The sequence below is a fragment of the Elephas maximus genome, chromosome 3 (assembly GCF_024166365.1).
Source record: "Elephas maximus indicus isolate mEleMax1 chromosome 3, mEleMax1 primary haplotype, whole genome shotgun sequence".
NCBI classification, from domain to species: Eukaryota; Metazoa; Chordata; class Mammalia; order Proboscidea; family Elephantidae; genus Elephas; species Elephas maximus.
This window is the reverse complement of record NC_064821.1, coordinates 169,698,469-169,723,577: the sequence shown is the minus strand read 5'-3', so window position 1 is coordinate 169,723,577 and position 25,109 is coordinate 169,698,469. Positions and strand designations below refer to the sequence as shown.

At 43.3% G+C, this 25,109-nt stretch overlaps 1 protein-coding gene across 1 annotated transcript; it reads left to right on the top strand.

Annotated features, from left to right (window-relative positions):
- Window positions 1-841: 841 nt before the first annotated feature.
- Window positions 842-17,130, top strand: LOC126073435 (chitinase-3-like protein 2). The gene is given in 12 exon segments (XM_049880093.1): window positions 842-940; window positions 1,051-1,161; window positions 4,847-4,876; window positions 5,415-5,616; window positions 5,918-5,974; window positions 8,478-8,628; window positions 9,189-9,313; window positions 9,725-9,854; window positions 11,109-11,291; window positions 13,055-13,171; window positions 13,975-14,114; window positions 15,497-17,130. Coding segments are annotated over 11 exon segments (1,290 nt in total). The 5' UTR covers window positions 842-894; the 3' UTR covers window positions 14,113-14,114; window positions 15,497-17,130.
- Window positions 17,131-25,109: the final 7,979 nt, after the last annotated feature.

The window sequence follows — 25,109 nt, the reverse complement described above, 5'->3', positions numbered from 1 at the left end:
TATTTTCAACGATGTTCATTTTAGCATTGTTAAATAACAACAACACAGAAAATCTAAAAATAACCAGCCACAGCTCCCCCATAAGCCCCTGTTTTTTCTGGTCTGTGCCTCCGAACGGCAAACTTTCAATGCTGGGGACGCCTTGCTCTTCCCTGGGCAGGATTTAAAACAGATCTAGGTCATTTTTCTCTCTCAAGTTGACAGACAACTGGTAATGGGAAACCAAATGTGGGAAGGTTCGTTAGACTAGCGTATAGCGTGAGAACAAAAACAGAGAGACAGAGACACACAGACACACACACACAGACACACACACAGAGACACACACACAAAGAAAGAGAGCCAATTTAAGAGGAGATTGGAGAGGGCTAGGCATGGACCAGAACATGCAGGGCCTTGAGAATCTGAATCTTTGAATCTGGAGTACGATTCAATTCTAACAAGTTAAGGAGTGTCCTCAATAAACGTTTGTCGAGGATACCCCACCCTACCCCATCCCCACTCGTTGTACTTAATTGCACAATCAGGTGGGGAAATAGACATAAACACCAATACAATGTAGTAAATGTTAGAATGAAGATACGAAAAGAAATCTCTCTGAGTAGAGGAACCAGTTAACTCTGCCTGGGTGAGAAGCCTAAAAGGCTACACAGAGAAGGTGATAAAAGGAGGTGGTAGGCGAATAGCTGCTGGGCTAGACCATCTAGGCTGATAAGATGTCTGACTAAATAACCGAGAATAAGCAGGCCAGAGGTGATGTGAATGCAGAGGGAGGAGAAGGAAAGAGGACAGATCCTGGATGATAGGGAAGGTAGGTTTGAGGGCATGAGGGTGATACAAGGAAGAAGGGCCACGAGTGCGAGTGCGACTAGCTACCTTTCAGGGTGGGACCGGATGAAAGGGCCCTTCAATGGCCGCCCCCATCGCATCTTTCTGACAGGTAAAATTTGATCTGCTCAAACCTGGGTCTCATTGCCAGGAAGTTGCACAAGGCAGCTGTGCTTTGGGAAGTCCCTGCAATCTCCTGCACTTCTTGCTTGCTTCCCATAGAACAGGCTGTGGCAACCTCAGAGCATAAAAGGCCCAGGGTATGTGCATCCCAGAGGCAGCTGGCCAGGAATATGGAGGCAATCAGCATGGACCAAAAGTCTCTCTGGGCAGGTGAGCATGGGGACGGACGTTAGTGAAGAGGCAAGGGGTAGATAGACCTCTGGAAGAAGTGATCTTGTTCCTCTTCTGAGAATTCAGCCTCTCTGTTTACCTCCTACCCAAAACTATTGAGTTAGTGCAACTGTCCTAGGTAAACCATCTGATCTTTCCTAAATGGATAAAGGATCAGCAGTGAACAGAGTTCCTTGGGGCACCTGAGATGAGCTCATTTTCACTGAAGTGCCTCTTGACCAAACTGGAGCTCAAGTCAGGACAGAGACCAAGCTCTCTTGATGTATGAGTATTGTCTTGGGAGTCACATTGTTATTGCAATTTCGCAAGATAGAGTCGCCAGCTGCAAACAGCCAATTCTTGAAACGGGTGAGGTGGGTAGCAAGAGCTTTGTTATATATAGATATATGGAGACAGAGGGGAATGATCTCCTCCTAAACCTGTCTCAAGAAACTGGAGGCCAGCCGGGGTTTTATAGGGAAAAGGGGAAATGGGTTTTAGGAACTTATGGAATGTCCATTCTCTTTCTGTGCAGTTTCAGTGGTCACATCTCAAACATGTTGATCTTTTCCTGCCAGTATCCCATCAGCCCAGGTGGTGACTGGCGCCATCCTGGTGAGCATCGTCCTGTTTGACAGGCTTAGATCCATATCACTTGTTTTTCCATGGTCCTAGGGGAAACATTGGTTAACTTTTAACTTTTAGATGAGCTAACAGCAAAATCGTACTTGGAGACAGAGACAGGCTAGGGAAGGGAAAAAAAATGGCACAGGTACTGTTCAAGATATGGCTGAGCAGCCTGTTCCAACATCTTTCCTGTGTGCTTTGGGTACATTTTAGAACTTTAGGGGAGCCCCATATTTCTCATCAGCTAATGGTTTGTTGGATTAAATGTTTTCTAAAATCCCCTTTTTGGTTCAAAAGTTCTGATCCCAAACTCTCTGGCTTACAGAATGGCTGAGAATTTGGATGAAGGTGGGGATGAGGTTGTAAATAAACAGAGCTGGGAGCTCTACTGGCAATGGTTAAAGTGCTCGGCCACTAACTCAAAGGTCGGAGCTTTGAACCCAACAGCCACTCTGCAGGAGAAAGATGCAAAAGTCTGCTTTCATAAATATTTACAGCCTTGGAAACCCTATGGGAGAGTTCTACTCTGCTCTATAAGGTCACTATAAGTCAGAATAGACTCCGTGGCAATGGGTTTGGGTTCTGGTTATGGGTAAATAAGAGAAATTAACAAGGAGGGAAAGAGATGTGTCTAATAGAGGAAAAAAAAAAAAAAAAACCCGTTGCTGTCAAGTCGATTCCAACTCATAGCAACCCTATAGGACAGACTAGAACTGCCCCACAGGGTTTCCAAGGAGTGCCTGGTGGATTCGAACTGCCGACCTCTTATTTAGCAGTCGTAGCTCTTAACCACTACACCACCAGTAGAGACAAAGAAGCCATTTTTTTTTTTTTACCACAAATTGCGGGTTCAAGCCACCTGCCGCAAAGACAATACTGAGACAGGAGGAGGTAAGCAGTAAGAGCTTTACTGAATACGGGTATTGAAGAGACAGAGGGGGTTAAATTTCTCCCAAATTCTGTCTAGTTCTAAAGAGCTAGTGGAAGAGTTTCATAGGGGGAAGGTCAGGGTTACCTAATGTTTTGAGCACGTAGTCCACAGATGGTATTATACATCACAAAACAACTACAAGAAACTCTTTATTAAACTAAAGATATGCATGTCAGGCATCTGGACTCTAATCAGTATGTTTGTTACAAGCTGAAAAAACTCATAAGAATCTCTCATTTAGTGGAACTGTTCTGCCAAGTCCACTCTGGCTGAGATAGGGAGCAAGAAAGAAAGATGTAGATTAAAAATGTCAGGCAGCTTTTCTAGCTGCCATCTTACAGGCTGAAGGCCATTTCTCAAGAGAAGAAAAAAAGAAGAGAGACCAAGGCCACAGGAGCTGAGAGAGCTCCGCACCCCTTTGGAAGAGACCGGCGCAGCAGGTGTAATAAAAAAATGTTTAGAGATTACTTACAGCATCATTATGTTAGTCATGTCAAGCTCTCAATCACCCATTTTGAATAGGAGAAAACATGTTGTAAGGTATTAGGGTTTTTGTTATGTTTAAGAGTGGAACAGGCTGCTCAGCTATATCTTGAACAGAACCTGCGCCATTTTTTAAAAGCTAGAGATTAATCACAGCTTATACAGCTATACTAAAACAAACTAGAAAATATATTCCCTTTTTTTTTAATATTTAAAACACTAGAGAAAATGTATTTTCTCTACTTCAGTTTCATTTGCCCTTACCTCTTTCTTCTTTCACTTTGTCTTATACTCTCACGCCATGAGAGGCCCACTTGGTAGTGGCAAGAGCCTTTGGTGTTCCTGTCGATGTGTTCAGCCCTGTACGGAAGCGGCACTTTGGGGAAGGGTTCTAAAAGCTGGCTCAAGAGCAGATTTTGCAATCAGAATTTTTCCTGATCACTTAACCGGTGCATGGAGAACCGGCTTTCTACCTATTCTGGCCTCTGCCTGAAAAACAAAACAAACTAGTTGCCATCTAGTCAATTCTGACTCATGGAGATGCCATGTGTGTCAGAGTAGAACTGTGCTCCACAGGGTTTTCAATGACTATGATCTTTTGGAGGTAGATTGCCAGGACTTTTTTCCAAGATGCCTTTGGGTGGATCTGAACCACTGACCTTTCAGTTAGTAGCTAAGCTCTTAACCATTTGTGCCACCCAGAGATTCCTGCCTTTGCCTAAAAGGGATGTGAATAGGCAGGAGAGAAGCCTGGATCCCTGTTTCCCAGCCCCGTGCTCTGGGAAGGAGACACCAGTTCCAGCAACTGTGTCAAGTGAAGTTCTCTCTCCTTTTTAACTGCCATTTTCTCCATTTTCAGACCCCCAAGTTGTCTTAGTATGAGTAAGTCTGAACAATGTTCCCATTAAAGGAACCACACAGTTCAAGGAGTCGTGCCCCTTGGGTGAAGTGTCCAGGACTCAGAGTCCTGCTCTTTCCCTCCGTTTAGGAGGGTAAATTAAGGATAGAATGATCTCACTGGTCCTTCTAGGAGAGGTGTCCTGTGGGGAAGAGGCTGGGTATGACCTCAAACATGTTAGCTTAGAACACTGCTAGAGCTGGCTCACACATCTCAATTCATCTTGCCTTGTTTTGAGTTAGTTGCCTTTACGCAGGTTGACCATTCATCTCAATTTGCCTAAAACACTCCTGGCTTAAGCTATTGCCCCAGGGTAATTGTTAATAATGTCCTTTTTACTCTCCAGAGTGTCCCAGTGGACAGTAAACCGTATGATCACTTTACCTATACACCTATCCAACTCCTCACTAGACTGTGAGCTCATTGACTGCAGGATGGCATCAACTTCATTTTAACTTCCTCAATGCCCAGGACCACACACAGGGCACATGATTCAATAAATGTTTGTTGGTTAAATAAGTGAATGAGCAAATTAGATAACAGTTTGGAAAATGTTTCTGCCTAGGATTTCAGGAAAGGCACCTAAGGGCTGGGGACCTCATGGCCCTGTAAAAAGACCACAGCAGCTGTGGCTGAAAAGCCTAGAGGAAATTAGGCTGGGCACACCCATGTGCCCACCACCATTGTCTGGGAGAGAAGAACCAGATATAACTCAACAGATTTCCCTTTCTACCCATCTCCTACAGGTATAGTGGTCTTGCTGCTGCTTCAAGGGGGTGAGTAGCCTATGAGTCACTACTGCTTGGGTCCCCTTACCATTTCTGATGTTTGGTTTCTGTCTCTGCTTTGTTCTGTTTTTCTCTTGATCACTCTCTGACACTAATATATTTATGCCTCTGAGATTTTGTTACTTCTTGTGCATTTGTGGTTCTGGTTCAATTTTTGAGTCTGTTTTTCTCTTTGTCTCTCTCTTCCCTGTATATATAACTTTAATGTTGTATGTGTATGTGTGTGTACACACATACATAGCATAGATCCTCTCTGTTTCTCTGCTTATCTTTGTGTCATTCATCCAAACGTACACACCGAAACTTAGTGCTCCGTGGTGGTTTACATATTGAAGGTATCTCTATCTCTCAATGTATTTCTTAACTGGAGTTTGAGAGCCAGTACTAACGGCTCAGGTTGAATGACCATCAGAGGCTCTGGCTGAATAAACAAAGGAAACAATGGCTGTTTTGGAGAGAAGCTTGTGGTTTTCTGGGCTCTAAGGCAACAGCGCTAGAATCTCTGGCTCTCTTCACTTTACTCCAGGATCTGCCTACCGACTGGTTTGCTACTTTACCAGTTGGTCCCAGGACCGGCAGGAACCAGGAAAGTTCACCCCTGAGAACATTGATCCCTTCCTATGCTCTCACCTCATCTACTCGTTTGCGGGAGTCAGTAACAACAAGATCGTCATCACCAGCAAGAACGATGCAGTGCTTTACCAGACCATCAACAGTGTCAAAACTGAGTCAGTAGGCTGGGGGTGGGAGCATCTAGGGTGGGTTTTGGGGAGGGGAGTCAGTTTTACACCAGTGCCTAAGGCCAACCCACCAACCACCTTATTTATTCATTCATTTAAATGTATTTCCTTGGGTGTAATCCTGATTCTACCTAGTCTTTTCTTCTCCCCAATGCTCCATTCTTTCACTGAACTTAGCTGCTAAGCAGCCACATTTTTCACTTCAGGAACTCAAACCTCTAGGCAAAGGTTTCCCTGTCAGTAAAAAAATAGTAATGATAATAATAATCAGCTTATTCTTCTGCTGCAGGAATCCCAAACTGAAAATTCTCTTGTCTATTGGGGGGTACGAATTTGGTTCCAAAAGGTAAGACTGCAATCTCTGTTTTTTTTGTTCATTCTCCTGGGTGATTCTTATCATCACCACTTTTCCTCCTCTGGAAAAGAGACATTGAACTAGGCACTGAGGGGTCTTCCCTTGGCCCAGGTGGTAAAACTGGTCCGAGTTCTGTCACCACGCTGAGGCACAACACTAGGTTTTCTGGTGTCTATATTAAAAAAAAAAAAAAAAAAATTTTTTTTTTTTTTATAATAACTCTGCAGGAGTTTAGCATATGCCCAGACACTTAAGGCCTGGGGAAAACTGAATGGTGAGCAGAATTCAGTAAACTCTCAGTAATTTATATGAAGGTTTTTTTTTTTTTTTTACCTTGTGAATTATAGGGAAATTACTTTAATTGAGAAATGCGATTTTTTAAATTACTTGAGGGTTTGACTGCACCATGGAGGTGGAAAGGGGTAGGATATTTTCACTTAAAAACTGGGCCTTGGCCAGCAGGAGCCTATGGCCCTTGAAGCTCTAGGTCATGGTTGTGTGGCCCAATGGCCAGAAAGAGCACAGAATGGCATACCAGACAATCAAGTCCACTTTGCTTAAAAGTAAATAGCCATTAACATGAAACAAACATTGTAAATTATAGTTCCTAACATATGGAAATGATACTCCATTTACATCAACAGCTAAATAAATACAAGTACCTAAGGATAAGGAGGAAACCCGGTGGCGTAGTGGTTAAGTGCTATGGCTACTAACGAAAGGGTTGGCAATTCAAATCTGCCAGGCGCTTCTTGGAAACTCTATGGGGCAGTTCTACTCTGTCCTGTAGGGTAGCTGTGAGTTGTAATCCACTCAACAGCACTGGGTTTGGTTTTGGTTTTTTGGTTAAGGATAAGGAGACCTGGTGGCACAGTGGTTTAGAGCTTGGCTGTTCATCAAAGCGTCAGCAGTTCGAATCCACCAGCTGCTCCTTGGAAACCATATGGGGCAGTTTTACTCTGTCCTATAGGTTTGAGTTGGAATCTACTCAACAGCAACACGTTTGGTTTTTTGATTTACAGAAGGATGAAAGGCAACGTTTTTGCACCCTTCAACAACAGTTAATCTAATTTAAAATTTTTCTGCTTTAATTTAAAAAAAGGTGCAAATGTTTTAAAAAATCCAGGCATCTTAAATTCAGCCACCAGAGGCTTTCAGATTTCAAAAGTAGCCTTCTGATAGTACAACTTCCTCACGGGGCTTGTCAGTATTCAGTTACAACAGGAGTAGGCAGAAAAAAGAACTAGGTGCTATAAAACCTATTTAGATGGTTGGCCTAGGGAAAGTTACCAAACCTCTCTGAGCTCAGTTTATCCATCTGCAAAATGTATATAACAGTAACTACTTCATAAGGTGGTTATAAGAATTTCTAATGAGATAATACTTGGCGTGTGCCCGGCTCAGTGTTACCATTCAATGAGTATCAACTCTTCTTCCTTTTTCTTCTCCTTCTTTGGTCCTGAATATTTGTATCTATGAAATAAGGGATGGTATTAGAAATTGTAGTAGTATTTCTGAAGTCTCTACCAGTTCTCAGATTATGGAATGCTTAGCAACTCAATTTCCGCAGCAGAAAGAAGAAGGACGAGGTTACCTGACTTACTTGGGACTGCATCAACCATATCATGAACTCCTTTCAATTATGAATGGGTTTCAATGGCAATGATCCTTCTAATTCTCAAATTTTTCCCTGTTATAATACTTGCTTAATTTGTTATTCAATTAAAAAAAGTCTTCATCATTCATTCTTACATGCATGCATCAATGCATTCATTCAATAGATGATTTATTGATAAATTGAGTGCCAGTTTAGTAATTAAAGCCAGATTTAGACTTTGTAGATAGACAAATCGGGTTTGGGTTTCCCTTTAGCCATATATGCAAGCCATATGACCGCGAGCAAGTTCTTTAAAGTTTCTAAGTCTCAGTTTTCTTTAACTATGCAATAGGAATAGTAATAGAAACTACCTTAGGGTAATGTTGTGAGGCCAGGCAACACATATAAACTGTTCAGCATAGTGCTGGTATGCAATAAGGGCTCAATAGTTGGAATAACTGTGGTTATATTATTGCTAAAACCAAGCTTTGTGGTGGGTGGTATGCAGAATATAAAAAATGTATAACACACAGAAGTGATTAGGTTTAGGGCTTACCCTAATCTGGTATGACCTCATTAACATAACAGAAGAAATTAAGATTTCCAAACAGATCGCACCCACAGGTACAGAGTCCAGAGCTTCAATACAACTTTTGGGGGACACAATTCAATCCACAACATGACCTAATCAATTATCAGTCCCAAGAATCATCCATAAGCCCATAATGCTTGCCTTTGTCTCCCCATCTGTATCAAAAGGATAAGGAGAGAGATGGGATAGACAAACGGTGAGAGGATATTGGGGAAGGAAAGACTATTTTAGAATTTCTGTGAAAATTGTTTTGCTAGAGGTATTGCCTATTCTTTCCAAAGAACACCTTTATTGCTTCTACACAGATTCCACCCCATGGTTGATTCTTCTGCATCACGCTTGGAATTTATCAACTCTGTAATTCCATTCCTAAGGAGCCATAACTTTGATGGGCTGGACATAAGCTGGATCTACCCAGGTCTGAGAGACAGCACTCGTTTCACTGAGCTGATTCATGTAAGCCAAATTCATGTAAAGGTACATTCAGTGCCTTTAATATGAACACACCAGGAGAGGGGAAAAGAAGAGCTTGAGCATTGTGGGAAGACACAGCCTCTGCCTTCAAGAAGCCCCCACTGATGAGGAAAAGCCCTTGGTCCCAGTTTAGAGACAACACGAAATAACAGAGTCCCCTTCTATAATGACAAAACACCACCCATATAACAGTATGGGGCCATAGAATGAATTCCCGGGGTGCTGAGATAGCCTCATAGAAGAGGGTTTGCTTCAGCAGATTTATCAGAAGACCCAGACAGTTCTTTCTTGGGTGTCCTCACTTTTCTGGATACAGTGAGGCTGGGGCATCCTCCTCCCTCCCTCTGCCTGAGGTGTCCTCTTCCACACTCTCCAATATGGAGCACTCCTGGGCAGATACAGGCACAAGGCATCACCATCTGGGGGTAGGGGGGAAATGGTTGACCCCTTATGTCTAATGAGGTTTGAGAAACTTCATAATCCCACACAAGAATGTTAGCTCTGTACTCTGGGAGGGGGATCTGATGCCTTGTTTTTCACAGGAGTTAGCAGAGGCCTTTCAGAAGGACTTCATAAAATCCAGAAAAGAGAGGCTTCTCTTGACTGCAGGAGTATCTGCAGGGAGGCAGGAGATTGATAACAGCTATCAAATAGAGAAACTGGCAAAGTAAGTATGTAGGAACACCTCCATCCCTTTGTCTCCAGCCTGGGCCATGCAAGTGATGCTCATTGGTATGCCTGAGGAATGGGAGGAGGAGGGGGAGCATGAAGGTCACTGCCCTAATCCCACACCATTCAGTCAGGAAGTTCTTCTTTGTGACTACTTTCAGTCCTCTAACTGTGGCACAGTGGTTAAAAGCTGGGCTGCTAACCAAAAAATTGGCAGTCCGAGTTCACCAGCCACTCCTCGGAAACCCTATAAGACAGTTCTCTGCTGTTCTGTAGGGTCACTATGAGTTGGAATCAACTTCACAGCAACGAGTTTGATTTTGGTTTAACTGCACTCGAAACCTGTTGTGTAAAATTGTTTCTAGCTCTGCTCATCACAACATCTCCTCCTTTGCTTTCGGCACTTCAGAGAACTAGATTTCATCAACCTCCTGTCCTTTGACTTCCATGGATCTTGGGAAAAGCCCCTCGTCACTGGCCACAACAGCCCTCTGAGAAAGGGGTAGCTAGACAGAGGGACAAGCTCCTACTACAATGTGGTGAGTTGTGCAGAGGAAGCATAGTGGGATCCTGGGTGCTCAGGAGGAGTTGAGGAGAGCTTTGTACATCTAGAGTCATGTTCCTCTCAAACTGAGGAAGTGCCCAGGAGGGACTCAGGTGACCTTGGGGACTAGTACGTACAGGAGACATGCTTTAACCAGATGCCATTAAAATGCCACCCAGAAAATGTCAGAAGACTTGGTAGTTGCCATAAGCTCTGTGTCTGGCTCAGTGTGTCACCCATCCCAGTCTTCTCTGAGTTCTGATTCTTCAGTACATTTCCTGGTCCTACACAGATGTACAGAACTTGGTACCCTTCAGTGCCTGTCCATATTCCCCATTTAATTTGATCTTCAGAATAACTCTGTGAGGCCAAGTGGGCAGAAAATGTTACTCCCACTCACAGACGATGAAAAGGAAGCCTAGCACATTCAGTGACAGCTCAAGGTCACCCATACAGCCACGGAGGTCCCAGAAAGTGATGGGAAATGGAAAGTCTAAGCAAAAAATTTCACCCTCAGCAATTTTTAGTGTTGCTGTTGTTTTGGTACATATACATGGTTGTGTGTTTCTAAAATTTTGGGAGGAAAAATGTTTTCTGAGTTGCATTTTTCCTGGCCTTCACATTTACAGTGACAGAATTGGTCAGTCCAGAAGTGGATCTTCTGATTTCTAGTTTGGGTTTTTTAGGACTCCACATGGTGAAATCACATCAGCCTCTCTCACTCCTTCCTCAATATTGGGCTATTTTTAAACATCAAGAGAGAGATCATTGTCTAGCACCTTATTTTGTTCTTGAGGGCAAGATGGCCAAAGCTAGTCTTTTACTTCCTGATCTGACCCCTTGGGTCCAAGGTCTTTGTGAGGCCTCACAGGCTAAGAGTCTGACAGTCATCTTACCCCATCTTTCTCAGTAAGCACCATTAGCCACAGTATAGGCAAATTCCATGGCAATTGACACGAAGGAGAAAGACAGACAGTTGACAACCTTGATTTCATGTTTTCTAGGTCACTTGCCTAATTTTTTTTTTTGTGATCCACTGTTCAGCTTTCTTTCATGACCTAGAAAAAGCTGAACTAGTCTTTTAGTGCCAGCAAACCTTAAATCATTAGAATAAAGCACTCTGGTCCTGGTGGGACTGTCTACACTCTACTGATGCAGAAGGTAATAAACAGTCACCTCTGTGGAATTTGGAGGGGGGGTTAAGAATGGACACTCACACCCTGTGCCTCAGTTTATCTTCCTTTTCTAGGCATATGCTGTGGGATATTGGATAAATAAAGGAATGCCGTCAGAAAAGGTGGTCATGGGCATCCCCACATATGGACGCACCTTCACACTGGCCTCTGCAGAAAACTCTGTGGGGGCCTCTGCTTCCAGGCCTGGAGCTGCTGGCCCCATCACTAAGTCTCCAGGCTTCCTAGCCTATTACGAGGTACCTGAAAGCTCCCTGGGCCCTCAGCAATCTGGATCAGATTCTGCCCAGTAGGCAGATAGATTTGGCATCACTGAGATTGTTGTCAAAATTGCTCAGTCTGTTAGACCATCTCCTCATTCTAAGGAAATAAATAAAAGGCACAGGGAATACTGGAAATCAACCAACAATTCAATCAACAGACACCCTGGGAGCGCTCTTATATCCCAAATACTGGGTACTGTGAAAGCTAGAGATAAGTAATTCTCCATTCTTGTCTCAAAGGGCTGACCGTCAACGTGGGAAGAATGCAGAATATAAATATAACTAGTCAAACAAGAATTTAAAAACAAGATAACTATAATGTTTAATAAAATTACAGAAGTATTTCAGAATAAGATGTGATTAAGTGGCCAATGAGTGGCACACACGGCTAGGAGTTCAGTGATGGGTGACTGGGGAAGGGTCCATGGAGGAGGAGGTATTTGTGCTGGGCCTTGAAGGATGGGTAGGAGTTGATTGGGCGGATAAAAGGATATCATCCTACATCCAAGGATCCTTCATTGTCTCCCCTTGCAGCCCTAACTTGACCTGTCATCATGGGTGTGGATATACCACGAGCCCATGTTGAGTGACTTGGCACCCACTCAAGGACTCAGTCATTGTACTGTTCGGTCTTTCACTTCACCATTCACACGGAAGACTGAGGCACCATCAGTTCATTTGGCAAAGGGGAAAGGGACATGGGTCATCATGAACGTCCTCAGTGAATCTGAGGCTCCCTGACAGATTGGAGGGAGGGAAGGAGAGAGAATGACCCACCACTAGGTAGTTCTAAGTTGATAGTGGTAACATTCTTAATATAAAGGTCAAGAACGGTCACTGGTCACAATCTGTTGGTAGAGTTTTACCATGGACCACTGGATATGCACTTCCCCATCCCACAGAAAGTTTAATTGTATTGCTCAGTTTATCACTTTAGGTCTTAATTATAACTTTGATAAATTGATATTTATGTAAGTATTCAACTGTCTATTTCCACCCTAACTAAGGTAAGCACAGTATAAAAAACAAAAAACCCAGTGCTGTGGAGTCGATTCCGACTCATAGTGACCCTATAGGACAGACAATCTAAAAACATTCCAAAATGAATTCTCTATGTCACATGGGGATATATTTTTTTTTTCACTGAAGATTTATCCTTTTTAGTTGTTTTTACTTATGCTATTAGAAAGAGAAAGTGGCTGATGATGGAAGGAGGTATCCCAGGATAGGGGAGATTGGGAATGGGACAGAGTGGTTGGGATTAAAATAAGGATAATCTACAAGGTGGGAACTGATGTTTATGGTCATCATAATACTTCACATACGTACCGCACTTCACTGTATTCGAAGTTTTGTGTGTGTGTGTTTAACATGTATTAGTTCATTTGATCCCAATAGCAATACTATAAGGAGACATTATTATAATTATTCCCATTTTGCAAACAAAAAAATAAGATGGTTGATTGGTCAGTGCTAGAACCTGATCTGGAACTCAAGTATTTTCTGATTTTTAGCTGCTCATGATTCTTCCTGATGAGGCCTTAGCATAAGCAATTAATGGTAGTTCACCTCGAACCATTCATTCTGTACAGTGTATGGGGTCATTTCCTTCATTGTCTGGTCCTTGGGATAAAGGTTCTGATATTTTCCACAGCCCCCTAGTGGCTTACCTGCCCTTTCTACCTCAGTAAGTTTCAAGAAGAGCCCATCACGGACCCCTTTCTTTCCCCACTCCTCAGATTTGCCAGTTCCTGCAAGGAGCCAACATCACAAGAATGCAGGATCAGCAAGTTCCCTATGCAGTTAAAGGAAACCAGTGGGTCGGCTATGATGATGTGGAGAGTGTGGAGACCAAGGTATGTAGGCAAGAGGCTCTGGGGGTGGGAGAATAGTCTTTTGAGTGGGGAATGGGATGCTTGGTGAAATGCCCTGGTACTCTGTGTTGAGAGAAGAATCTGGGACCCCAGACTCTAGGAAAGGAACTAGTAGGCTCCGTAGCCCAAGTTGAGTGGTGACGCTAAGCCATACCTTAGTGTGGAGTTGCGGTACAGGCAGGGTAGGTAGAAGGGATGCCAGAAATAATTGGAGCTTGAGAACAAATGGAGAAGTGAGGGGTGGAGAAAAGTGAGGAGTGAAAGGAATGAAGGAGACAATGCTGTCTATACAGAGTGGTTATCTACCTTGTCAGTCATCTGAGGACAAGTCCTTTAGTCCTCATGGACTACCTACAAGGAGTCTTCAGCTTTCTGAACCTACCAGTTCTTAGACCTTTCTAAGACACTTGTTTGCCTTCTAATCTTGGGGCAGGCAGGTGTTATCAGTGTAATTGACAAATACAGCTCTCTTGTCTCAATCGTGGCTTCTGGTTTTTACCTCTGATCCTGGAGGGTTTTCAGACATTCCAAGAATGCTGGACCTGGGGTGTGGTGGCTCCATGGGCCACGACAAGAGGTCATTAATAGTGGATGGCTCTCTCATGCTCTCATAAGCAACCCTGAGCAACCTGAGCTCACCCTTCCCTTCAGGAAGTCCCCAAGTCCATCTAACCTATAAGTCTATTGTTGAACTCTAATCTCAGACCCTTTTCTGAACCTGACTTGGGTTATGGGCCTTTAAGGGCCTCTTCTAACCTCCTGATGTATGTCTATGCTTCCCTCAGGTTCAGTTTCTAAAGAATTTAAACCTGGGAGGGGCCATGATCTGGTCTATTGACATGGATGACTTCACTGGCAAGTCCTGCAGCCAGGGTCACTACCCTCTTGTCCAGGCTGTCAAAAGAAGCCTTGGCTCTCTATGAAGGTAACTGAGTTGGGGCTGGGGCTGGGAGTGGTCAGAGAGGTGGCGAGAAGGGAGTACAGGAGATTGGGGGAGATCATCTACACATATTTAGGCCAGCCCTTTCTTATGCCATCTTGGACCTTTAGCCTTATTTTCTGATCAACTAAGCTGGCTCTGTCTGTTTGGTATGCTTCCCGTAGACATTTTTTAAAATTTCTTTTTTTAAAAAAATTTATTTTTGGTGAGAATATACTCAACCAAACATACATTCATTCACAATTTTCATGAACAGTTCAATAAGATGGTTACATACTTCACATTGTGTCACCATTCTATCTCTACCCATATTGTTAAAAAAAAAAAATTTTTTTTTTTTTTTTACATCACCATTAATTTAGGCTCTCTGCCCCTTAAAGTTCTCTTCTGTACTTTAGGTTAACTGTTGTCAGTTTATACTCACATAGATAATTCTTCATAAGAGTGCTATGCTTGAGGCAAACATTCTTTATTAACTGGGCTAAATTGTTATTTAGCTTAATGATGGCTTCATGGGAAAGTTTCAGTAAAGGTTTAAAGATTATTTCCAGGCATTAGGTTCAGAGGTTCCCCTGTCTCGATGGATCCAGTAAGTTTGGTTTCCATATGAGTTTTAAGTTCTGTTCCGTGCTTTTCCTCCTTTTGATCAGGATTCATCTACTGAGTTCTTGATCAAAACATTCAGTAATGGTAGTCAGGCACCATCCATTTTTTCTGGTCTCATGGTAATGGAGGTATTCCACAGACTTTTTGAATATTAACAAAAATAAATTGAGCTATCACTTATTGAGCACATACTTGAGCTAAGGACTTTGTTTACATGTGTAATGGGGGTAAACATTGATTCCACCACAATTCTGGTTACAAAAAACATCAGTCTGTTTTAATTTTCTAAATTAAAATGAATCTGCCACCATTTCCTCAATTGGCTGGACTAATGAGGAGCCCGGTCTCAGTCACTACGAATGCTCCCTCCCCTCATCCACAGTTGTTCTTACTTAGTCTTATGTTTGCAAGGTCATTATTGATATGCTCTTGCTCAAGCCTACCTGTTACCTTGAGGAAGGTGACTTTGCTGCTCCTCCAAACCTGGGCTCCATGTTCCCTGGGTGCACTGTGTATCCTTCTTGTGGAGAATATATCCATTCTTGTGACGGGAAGAGCTATTGTTAACCAGCTAGCCTTTGTGAGATCCATTGTTCCAGCACAGGAGCTTTTCCTGGAAAAGGGCCCAGGACAGCAAGGAAACTCCTTGTCTAGATGACTGGGCTGCTCCTTTCTAACTCTGATCATCTGTGGTTCAGTAACTTGATTCAGGCCTCAGGTTACTGACTTGGCCTTTGAAGTATTCTTCCTTTTGTTTCTAGGCTTCATCTACAGCTGAGCAGGCAAGGAGACCTTGTTGCCTACTCATTCTCCAGGAATTCTCGTGTGGGGTTCACCTTGCCAGACTGACCTCAAGATCTCTGTTCTCCAAGCTTTCCCCTGACTTTCTCCCAGACCAAAAACTGGGCCTGGCTTTGGACTCCGGCAGCTACTGACTTGTCCTGAGGCACAATAAGAAAATATTTGTGCTCCAGCAAGTGTGGCTTCGTTTGTGCAATCCTTTACCCTGTGGGGAAACCCTGGTTAAGAGCTACGACTGCTAACCAAAAGGTTGGCAGTTTGAATCCACCAGCTGCTCCTTGGAAAACTTACGGGGCAGTTCTACTCTGTCCTATAGGGTTGCTGTGAGCCGAACTCAACAGCAATGGGTTTGGTTTTTTTTTTTTTTTGTTTACCCTGTGGTGTAAGGCAGTCCTACCCCTACCGTTCGTGGAACCCAAGGCTAGAGTACAAGCGGAGTCTTGTATGTCGTATGTCTAAATATTTAAAAGAGCTAATGAGCTGTTAAAATATTATTTATATTTTAACATTGACAAATATGCCTTCATAACAGCCTAAAAGATCTGATTTGAATTTAGAATTCTCAGGCTTATCAGAATTCTGCACCAGAATTCCCTTCGCTCATGGATTGAATTGTGTCTTCCAGAAACATGTGTTTCAATCTGGCTAGGCCACGATTCCCAGTATTGTGTGATTGTCCACCATTTTGTCATCTGATTTGATTTTCCTATGTGTTGTAAATCCTACCTCTATGATGTTAATGAGGCAGGATTACAGGCTGTTATGTTAATGAGGCAGAACTCAATCTACAAGATTAGGTTATGTCTTAAATCAGTATCTTTTGAGATATAAAAGAGACAAGTAAGCAGAGAGATAGGGAACTCTCATACCACCAAGAGACAAGAGCCAGGAGAATAGCCCATCCTTTGGACCTGAGGTCCCTGCACTGAGAAGCTCCTCAACCAGGGGAAGATTGATGACAAAGACCTTCCTCCAGAGCCAACAAAGAGAGAAAGCCTTCTCCTGGAGCTGACACCCTGAATTTGGATTTGTAACCTACTAGACAGGGAGAGAGTAAATTTCTCTTTGTTAAAGCCATCCACTTGTGGTATTTCTTTTATAGGAGCACTAGATAACTGGGACACCTTCCTTCTTCCAGCTCTGACTTGCAGAGCAGGGATCTCACATACACACACTGTGGACATCTCAGCCTTTGCATCGCACTTTGTCTATACCCCCGACAAAGAGCCTCAGGGCTGGGTCTGTGCCCGCCAGTGGTGTGCTCCACCCTCAGGATGAAACCAGGGAAAATCCTGTGCAGGCCCTGAAAGTGGGCATGGGCTGTCTGGGCAGGGAGTTCTGGGTATCTGGATCGCGTTTTAGAAGGGGATGGATGTGAGTTCCAGGTGGATATGCCCCAGCCCCGAAGTCTCCCCACCTCATGAGGAGGGTGCAGCTGGAGGAGGACCACAGTGGAACCCTCTAAGGCAAAGGTCCACAAACTATGCCCCGGGCCAAATTCAGCCCACTGCCAGTTATTGTAAATAAAACCTTATTGGAACCCAGCCACACCCAATTTGTTTACATAATGTGTATGGGTGCTTTTCTACTACTGAGTTGAGAACTTGCAGGTCATATGGCCCTCAAAGCCTAAATTATTTACTCTCTGGCCCTTTATAGAAAAGTTCACCACCCCCTGATCTAAAGTATGGTGCCCAAGATAGGGATTCCTCTTGCTCAGGCATAAGGCTGTTTCTGGGTTCAGACGCTCTAATTTCAGGATGATCTGTGTTTTTCCCATCCTCTCCTTTCCCTTCCAATCCTTTCCTTGTTAAAAAATCATTTTTATCCTAATGACTGAAACAACACTTTCATGCGTATATTTGATCCTCATGATTTGTGAACTAGGTTATGTAACCCCCATGCAGATGAGCTAACTGGGGTTCAGGAAATGTAAGATCACATGTCTAATAAGCAGTGGCAACTAGATCAAATCTCAGAACATGGCAGCACCATGTTCTGTGGAAGACAGGCTTAGAGGCGGTGACCTGATCTGAAATAGAGGGTAAGAATACTAGAGAATTAGTTCTAAAATGGCTTTTGAATGGCCCCATACTTTTTTTTTTAATTGTACTTTAGGTGAAGGTTTACAGAACAAACTAGTTTATCATAAAACAGTTAGTACACACAGTGTTCTGTGACATGCCAACACTTTCCCTTCTCAACCCTGGGTTCCCTATTATCAGCTTTCCTGTTCCCTTCTGACTTCCAGTCCCTGTCCCAGGGCTACTGTGCCCCTTTCATCTTGTTTTGTTCCGTAAGCCTGTTCAATCTTTGGCTGAAGGGTGAACCTCAGAAATGACCTCATTACTGAACTGAAAGGGTGTCTGGGGGCCATACTCTCAGGGTTTCTCTAGTCTCGGTCAGGCCAGCAAGTCTGGTCTTTCTTTTTGAGTTAGAATTTTGTTCTGCATTTTTCTCCAGCTCTGACTGGTACCCTCTATTGTGATCATTGTCAAAGCAGTCAGTGGTGGTAGCCGGGCACCATCTAGTTGTACTGGACTCAGTCAGGTGGAGTCCATGGAAGATGTGGTTCATTAGCCCTTTGGGCTAATCTTTCCCTTGTGTCTTTAGTTTTCTTCATTATTCCTTGCTCCCAAAGGAGTGAGACTAGTGAATTATCCTAGATGGCCACTCACAGGCTTTTAAGACCCCAGATGATATTCACCAAAGTAGAATGTAGAACATATTCTTTATAAACTATGTTATGCCAGGTGAGCTAGATATTCCCCGATATCATGGTCCCCACAGCCCTCAGTCCAATAGTTTGTTCTCTCAGGGAGTTTGGATGTGCCTATGGAACTATCATGACCTTGCCTTGTACAGGTTGTGCTGGCTTCCCTAGTATGGTGTACTGTCTTACCCTTCACCAAAGTTACCACTTATGTATTGTCTATTAAATGTTTTTCCATCCCACCCTTTCCCTCCCTTGTAACCATCAAAGATTGTTTCTTTATGTATGGAAACCTTTCCATGAGTTTTTACAGTTGTGGTTTCATGCAATATTTGTCCTTTTGTGATTGACTTATTTCACTGACGTAATACCCTCCACATTCATCCATGTTATGAGATGCTTCACAGCTTCATCTTTGTTCTTTATTATTGTGTAATACTCCATTGTGTGTATGTACCACAGTTTGTTTACCCATTCATCTGTTGATGGGCATCTAGGTTGTTTCCATCTTTTTGCTGTTGTGAACAATGCTGCAGTGAACATGGGTGTGCATATGTCCATTCTTGTGATGATTCTTATTTCTCTAGGATATATTCCTAGCAGTGGGATTACTGGATCCTATGGTATTTCTATTTCTAGCTTTCTAAGGAAGCACCATATCATTTTCCAAAATTGTTGTGTCGTTTCGTGTTCCCATCCACAGTGCATAAGAGTTCTAATCTCCCCAGAGCCTCTCCAACATTTGTCATTTCCTGTTTTATTAATTTGTGCCAGTAATGCCGTGTGAGATGGTATCTCATTGTGGTTTTGATTAGTGTTTCTCTACTGGCTAGAGATTGTGAGCATTTCCTCATGTGTCTGTTGGCCGCCTGAGTATCTTCTTTGGTGAAGTTTCTGTTCATTTCCTTTGCCCATTTTTTAATTGGATTATTTGTCTTTTTGTTGGAGAGGTGTTGGATTTTCTTGTAGATTTTAGAGATTAGACCTTTGATTTGTAACAGCCAAAATTTTTTTCCCAATCTGTAGGTTCTCTTTTTACTCTTTTGGTGAAGTCTTTTGATGAGCATAAGCAATTTTTTGAAGGTCCCAGTTATCTAGCTTATCTTCTGGAGCTTGTGTGTTGGTTGTGGTTTGTAGTCTGTTAATGCCATGTATTAGGGCCTCTAGTGTTGATCCTACTTTTTCTTCTATGAACTACCCCGTTTTTGGCTTTATATTTAGGTCTTTGATCCATTTTGAATTAGTTTTTTATGAGGTGTGAGGTATGGGTCCTGTTTCATTTTTTGCAGATGAACATCCTGTTTAGCCAGCATCGTTTGTTAAAAAAGGCTGTCTTTTCCCCATTGGATGGACTTTGGGCCCTTGTGGAAGATCAGGTGACCATAGGTGGATAGATTTACATCTGGGTTCTCAATTCTGTTCCATTGGTCAATATACCTGTCATTATACCAGTACCAGGCTGTTTTGACTACCATAGCTGTATAGTAGGTTCTGAGGTCAGGTAGCATAAGTCCTCCAACTTTATTCTTCTTTTTCAATAGTGCTTTACTTATCCAGAGTTCTTCCCTTTCCATACAAAGTTAACGATAAGTTTTTCCATCTCTTTAAGGAATGTTGTTGGTATTTGGATTGGTATTGCATTGTATTTGTAAATCATTGTGAGTAGAATTGTCATTTTCACAATTTTGAGTCTACCTATCCATGAGCATGGTATGTTTTTCCATTTATGTAGATCTCTTTTGGTTTCTTGCAGTAGTGTTGTAGTTTTCTTTGTACAGGTCTTTTACATCTCTTGTTAAATTTATTCCCAAGTATTTTATTTTTTGGGGGGCTTGAATAGCCCCTTCCTTCAGGCTGAAAAAATATCAGTTGTACATAAAAAGGAGTGGGGGTGGCAAGCCTGGTGGAGACTGAGAGAAGTTAGCCTCCAAAGTCCTCCTAAATGCCACCCCAGTTTCAAGATAGGCATTACTTTGCTTGAGGCACCTCTCTGATCCCTAACTCTTGGGTCAATCCTTTAAGTTCCTTGGTAATCCAGGATCTCAAGAAGAGGAAGAGTGAAGTCATTAAGAGCATAGTCTGGAATCAGACTCCCTGGGTTCACATTCTGGCTTTGACACTAACTTACTGGCTGCATGACTTTGGGCAAGTTATTCACGATATTTTTATGCAAATAACTTGCACTTTCTACATTTGTTTGCCAGCAGTGCCCCCCTCCCCAGGGGTAAGCACTCTTTGCTAATTTCTTTACAGCAACCTGTAAAAAAAAAGATGGCATAGCAATGCTTACTAAAATGCTTCGCAGGGGGAGGGCACAGTTGGCAAATAAACTAAAAGGTGCATGTTATTTGCATAAAAATAGTAACTTCTCTGGCCCCCATTTTCTCATCTGTAAAATGAGGGTAGTAAGAATACCTACCTCCCAGAGCTGTGAGGGTTAATTAAGTTGGTTAATATTTGTAAAACATTTAGGCATTTACTGCTAGCACATCATGAACATTATTGGAGTGTTTATAGTTACTCCTATTATCCTGCTGTTGCACTGGGGCACAAGATAGAGTATAGACAACTGTTCAGCACGTTACCCTTGGCCTTTCATGAAGCCTAAGAGCCCGTTGAAGAAAGGTCTGTGTCTTGGGCTCCAAGCCCTGAACTCTACGGAACCTCCTTGTATACCTATTATGAGGAGAGAACCATTTGCTTTGCAAACATCCGGGAGAAGATTAAGGCAAGTAGGGCCTCTTGTTTGTCTGGAATTGGGAAGGGACCCTGCTCAGCAGTCTCCCCCAAACAACCCCTTTGAGGAGACCTCTCAGTGGAGATCTCTAAGTGGAAGGTATGGCTACACTTCCTCTCGGGTGTACTGGGAGTGGAGCCAGCAGCACCACCCTCTCCTGGATGGGATTCCATCAGTATGGGTAATGCCCTGTGGCTGGTGTCAATGCCAGAGGTAAATCCAGGCCTCCTTGGAGGAACGCAGCCTGCTCCTTTGCTCCTCTCACTGCCGACTGGGACTAGGGTACCTTAGACATGGTCTGAAAACCTGTTACGTAGTGTCCTGGTGGGCTGCCTGTAGGGGGCTTCCCTTTCTGTGTGGGTAGCAAAGTCAGAAGCTGGGTAGGGGGAGGCAGATCCTAAACTACCCTAATTCTCCAAGCCTTGATTCATGTGCATTTTTGTACTGGTATTTCTGATTTATATGACTCCTGACTTTCTCCCAGGTCTTATTGCTTCTTCCTTCTGAATCAAAGCCTAATTAGAAATGTCTTTATCCCAGGAGAATTTTTCCCATCCTATGTGAACTGGGTGGTGTCCTTGTTTGGTGCAAATGGTTAGGTTAAGTGCTTATCAACTAAATAAAGATTGGCAGTTTGAATCTACCCAGGGACACTTCGGAAGAAAGGCCTGGCGATCTGTATCCAAAAGGTCACAGCAATTGAATATGTGTGGAACACAGTTCTAATCTGACACACATGGGGTTGCCATTAGTCAGAATCAACTTTATGGGAACTGGTTTGGTTATTGGTTTTATTTGAACTGGGCAATCATCAGTTAAACAGAAATCTCAAACCAAAACTTTGCTGTTGAGTCAATTCTGACTCATAGTGACCCTATAGACAGAGTAGAACTTCTGTATAGTGTTTCCAAGGCTGTAAATCTTTTTTAAATTTTTACTGTGCTTTAAGTGAAAGTTTACAAATCAAGTCAGTCTGTCATACAAAAACTTACATACATCTTACTATATACTCCTACTCATTCTCCCCCTAATGAGACAGCACACTCTTTCTTTCCACCCTGTATTCCTGCACCCATTCACCCAGCCTCTGCCTCCCTCTACTATCTCATCTCGCCTCCAGACGGGAGCTGCCCACATAGTCTCATGTGTCTACTTGAGCCAAGAAGCTCACTCCTCACCAGTATCATTTTCTCTCTTATAGTCCAGTCCAATCCCTGTCTGAAGAGTTGGCTTTGCGAATGGTTCCAGTCTTGGGCTAATGGAAGGTCTGGAGACCATGGCTTCCAGGGTCCTTCTAGTCTCAGTCAGACCATTAAGTCTGGTCTTTTTATGAGAATTTGAGGTCTGCATCCCACTGCTCTCCCACTTCATCAGGGGTTCTGTGTTATGTTCCCTGTCAGGGCAGTCATCAGTTGTAGCCAGGCACCATATAGTTCTCCTGCTCTCAAGCTGATGTAGTCTCTGGTTTCAGTGGCCCTTTGTGTCTCTTGGGCTCATAATTACCTTGTGTCTTTGGTGTTCTTCATTCTCCTTTGCTCCAGGTGGGTTGAGACCAATTGATGCATCTTAGGTGGCTGCTTGCTAGTGTTTAAGACCCCAAACGACCAGGGCTTTTTTTAATTAAATAGAAGCAGCTTGAAAAATAATGCTTTATTACTCCAAACTTCTTGGAACCTTACAAACTTCTAGCTACTACCCAAGATCTATTGCTGTTATCGAATCAAGGAGGAGAGAGGTAGGCAGGGGCTCCCCACTATTGTCCCCCTAGGGATAAACCACGGAATGGTGGCTGCCTGACTTCCATTGCCCATACTCCTCCCCAAGGATCCAGCTAGTCTCTTTTGACGTGTGGGGCCTGTTCTGACCCTGCAGTGACTTTGAACCCCAGGCCAGCCTCATTTGTGTGCCAGCTATGCCATTTGCTAAATGTACCTTTAGTCAATAGCCAGTTCACTTTTGAAGTTGTTCTCATGGAGTCTCCATTGTGTCATTGGGTTGATTACCCAAGATGGGAAACACAGATAAGATTCAGAGGGTGAAGGGAAGTTGAACGTTACCCCCTGCCTGTTTATTCCTAAGTCTTTACCTTGCCTGCTGTAGGGGGCCAGGTACAGGGCAGGAGCGCTTGGTGTGCTCCCTGTAAAAAGCTAGTGAGATCTCAGACAGGCCTGGAACTCAGGTTCAGGACATACCACCAAAATGGGCAAGCAGTTGATCCTTGTGGTGAGCCTTTCCCAGGAAAACCTAGTTGAGCTTTCAGGGCAGCTACTTTTTCTCCTTTTATTCACTGTCCCCTTTCCCACTCCTTGTGCTCCAAAGCCTCTTGCGTTGTCTCCTTCTTCTCTCCAGCCTCCTTGGCTTCATAACATCGTAGGTATGCTACTTTCCTGGGACTGTCATAACAAAACCCCACTAATTGGGTGACTTATAAGAACAGAAATTTATTCTTTCACAGCTTTAGAGGCTAGAAGTCCAAGTCAAGGTGTCAGCAGGGCCAAGCTCTCTCCAAAGTCTCTGGAGGAGGATCATTTCTTTCTCTCCCAGCTTCTGGTAGCCCCTCCCATTTCCTGGCATGTAGATGCATCTTCACATAGCTGTACTTCCTCTGTCTGTCTCTGTGTTTTCTCCTCTTTTATAAAAACACCACTCAAATGAATTAAGAGCCACCTTACTCCAGTATGAACCCATGTTAACTGACTACATTTTCAAAGACCTTATTTTCAAACAAGGTCACATTCACAGGTACCAGATGTTAGGACTTTAACATATCTTTTTGGGGGACACAATTCCATTCATAACAGTGGGGGAGGAAGGAAGACCCACTGAGTATCTGAAGACTCCATAATGGAGGAAAAGTAGATAACTCTGATGGACCAAGACAAAGCCATTTCCCCATATGTAAAATGATGGAAGACTTGGGCTTGCCCTTTCCATTCTAACATTCTGTGATTCCTCTTCAGTGTTAGCCACAGAGCAGGAACCCAATGCATGGACTTGATCAAAGATCAATCAACTAACAGATGCAATTAGTAGAAAAAATTATAAGGTTGAGATTTTTTTTACATGTGGTAGTCTGGGGGCGAGTCCAAGGGATTGGGGAGGGAGGAAGAGAAGACCTTAAAGAGTTAATTGCTGTTTCCCAAGGGCTGACTTTTTTCCAGGAACCAAGCTGTGGCTAGGAGCCCAATGAGAACAATCGCTGGGCTGGGCACAACAGCACATGCTGGTTGTGGCTGGGTGGCTAGGAAGGGAATAAAATTTAGAGGCATCATCTAAGCTGAGAAGCAGAGTGATGTTGGTTCTGGAAATGGTGAGTTCTAGATCTCAGTGTGAAGAGACCACTATGGGAAAGTGCCATCTGCCCAAAACCTCCGTTCTCCACCTTCAATGCCTCCTTTGTCCTTTCCCACCAATTTGCCCAATCTTTAAAAAAAAAAAAAATGAGCCCATTAATTCAACAAATACTGATGGAGTGTTGGCCAGGCACTGTCCTGGATAGTGGGAACTCAAAAGTAAATCATAGTCCCTGCCCACAAGAAGCTCACTCTCTGGTGGGCAAAACTGTAAACAATTATTTTTCAATGTGTCAGGTGCTGTTATAGAGATAAGGAAGGCCAAATACCAGAAGAACCGAGAGGGAGAACAGGAAACCCAGTCCAAACATCACCTGTCTCGGGAAGTCTTCCATGATCTCTTTTTTCCATGATAACTCTGTGCATCGCACAATTTTATCACTTGTGATTGCATTGCACCTATTTGCTTATAGACTTAACTTCTCCACTAGGCATTGATTTCCTTGAGGAATCTTTTTGCCTCCAGAGCCCAGTACTTAATATGGGTTTGTTGGAAGGATAACAACAAATCCTCCTGGTTCCTGAGCTGCCCGTCATCATCAGAGCTGCCTACATTCACTGAATGCCTACACTAGCCACTTTCTTCAAAAGTGTCACGTGGGGGCCCATGTTGGAAAATGATTTATACAACACAGTGGCCATCAGGCCCCATCTACTGGCCAGTGATGCCCAAGGCCTACTCCTTCCCAGTCAGGGAAAGGGTGGTCCTGGCACCCTCTGACTAAGGTCTCTTTTCCTCTGTAGGGTTGGCCCTCCTGCTGCAGCTGGGT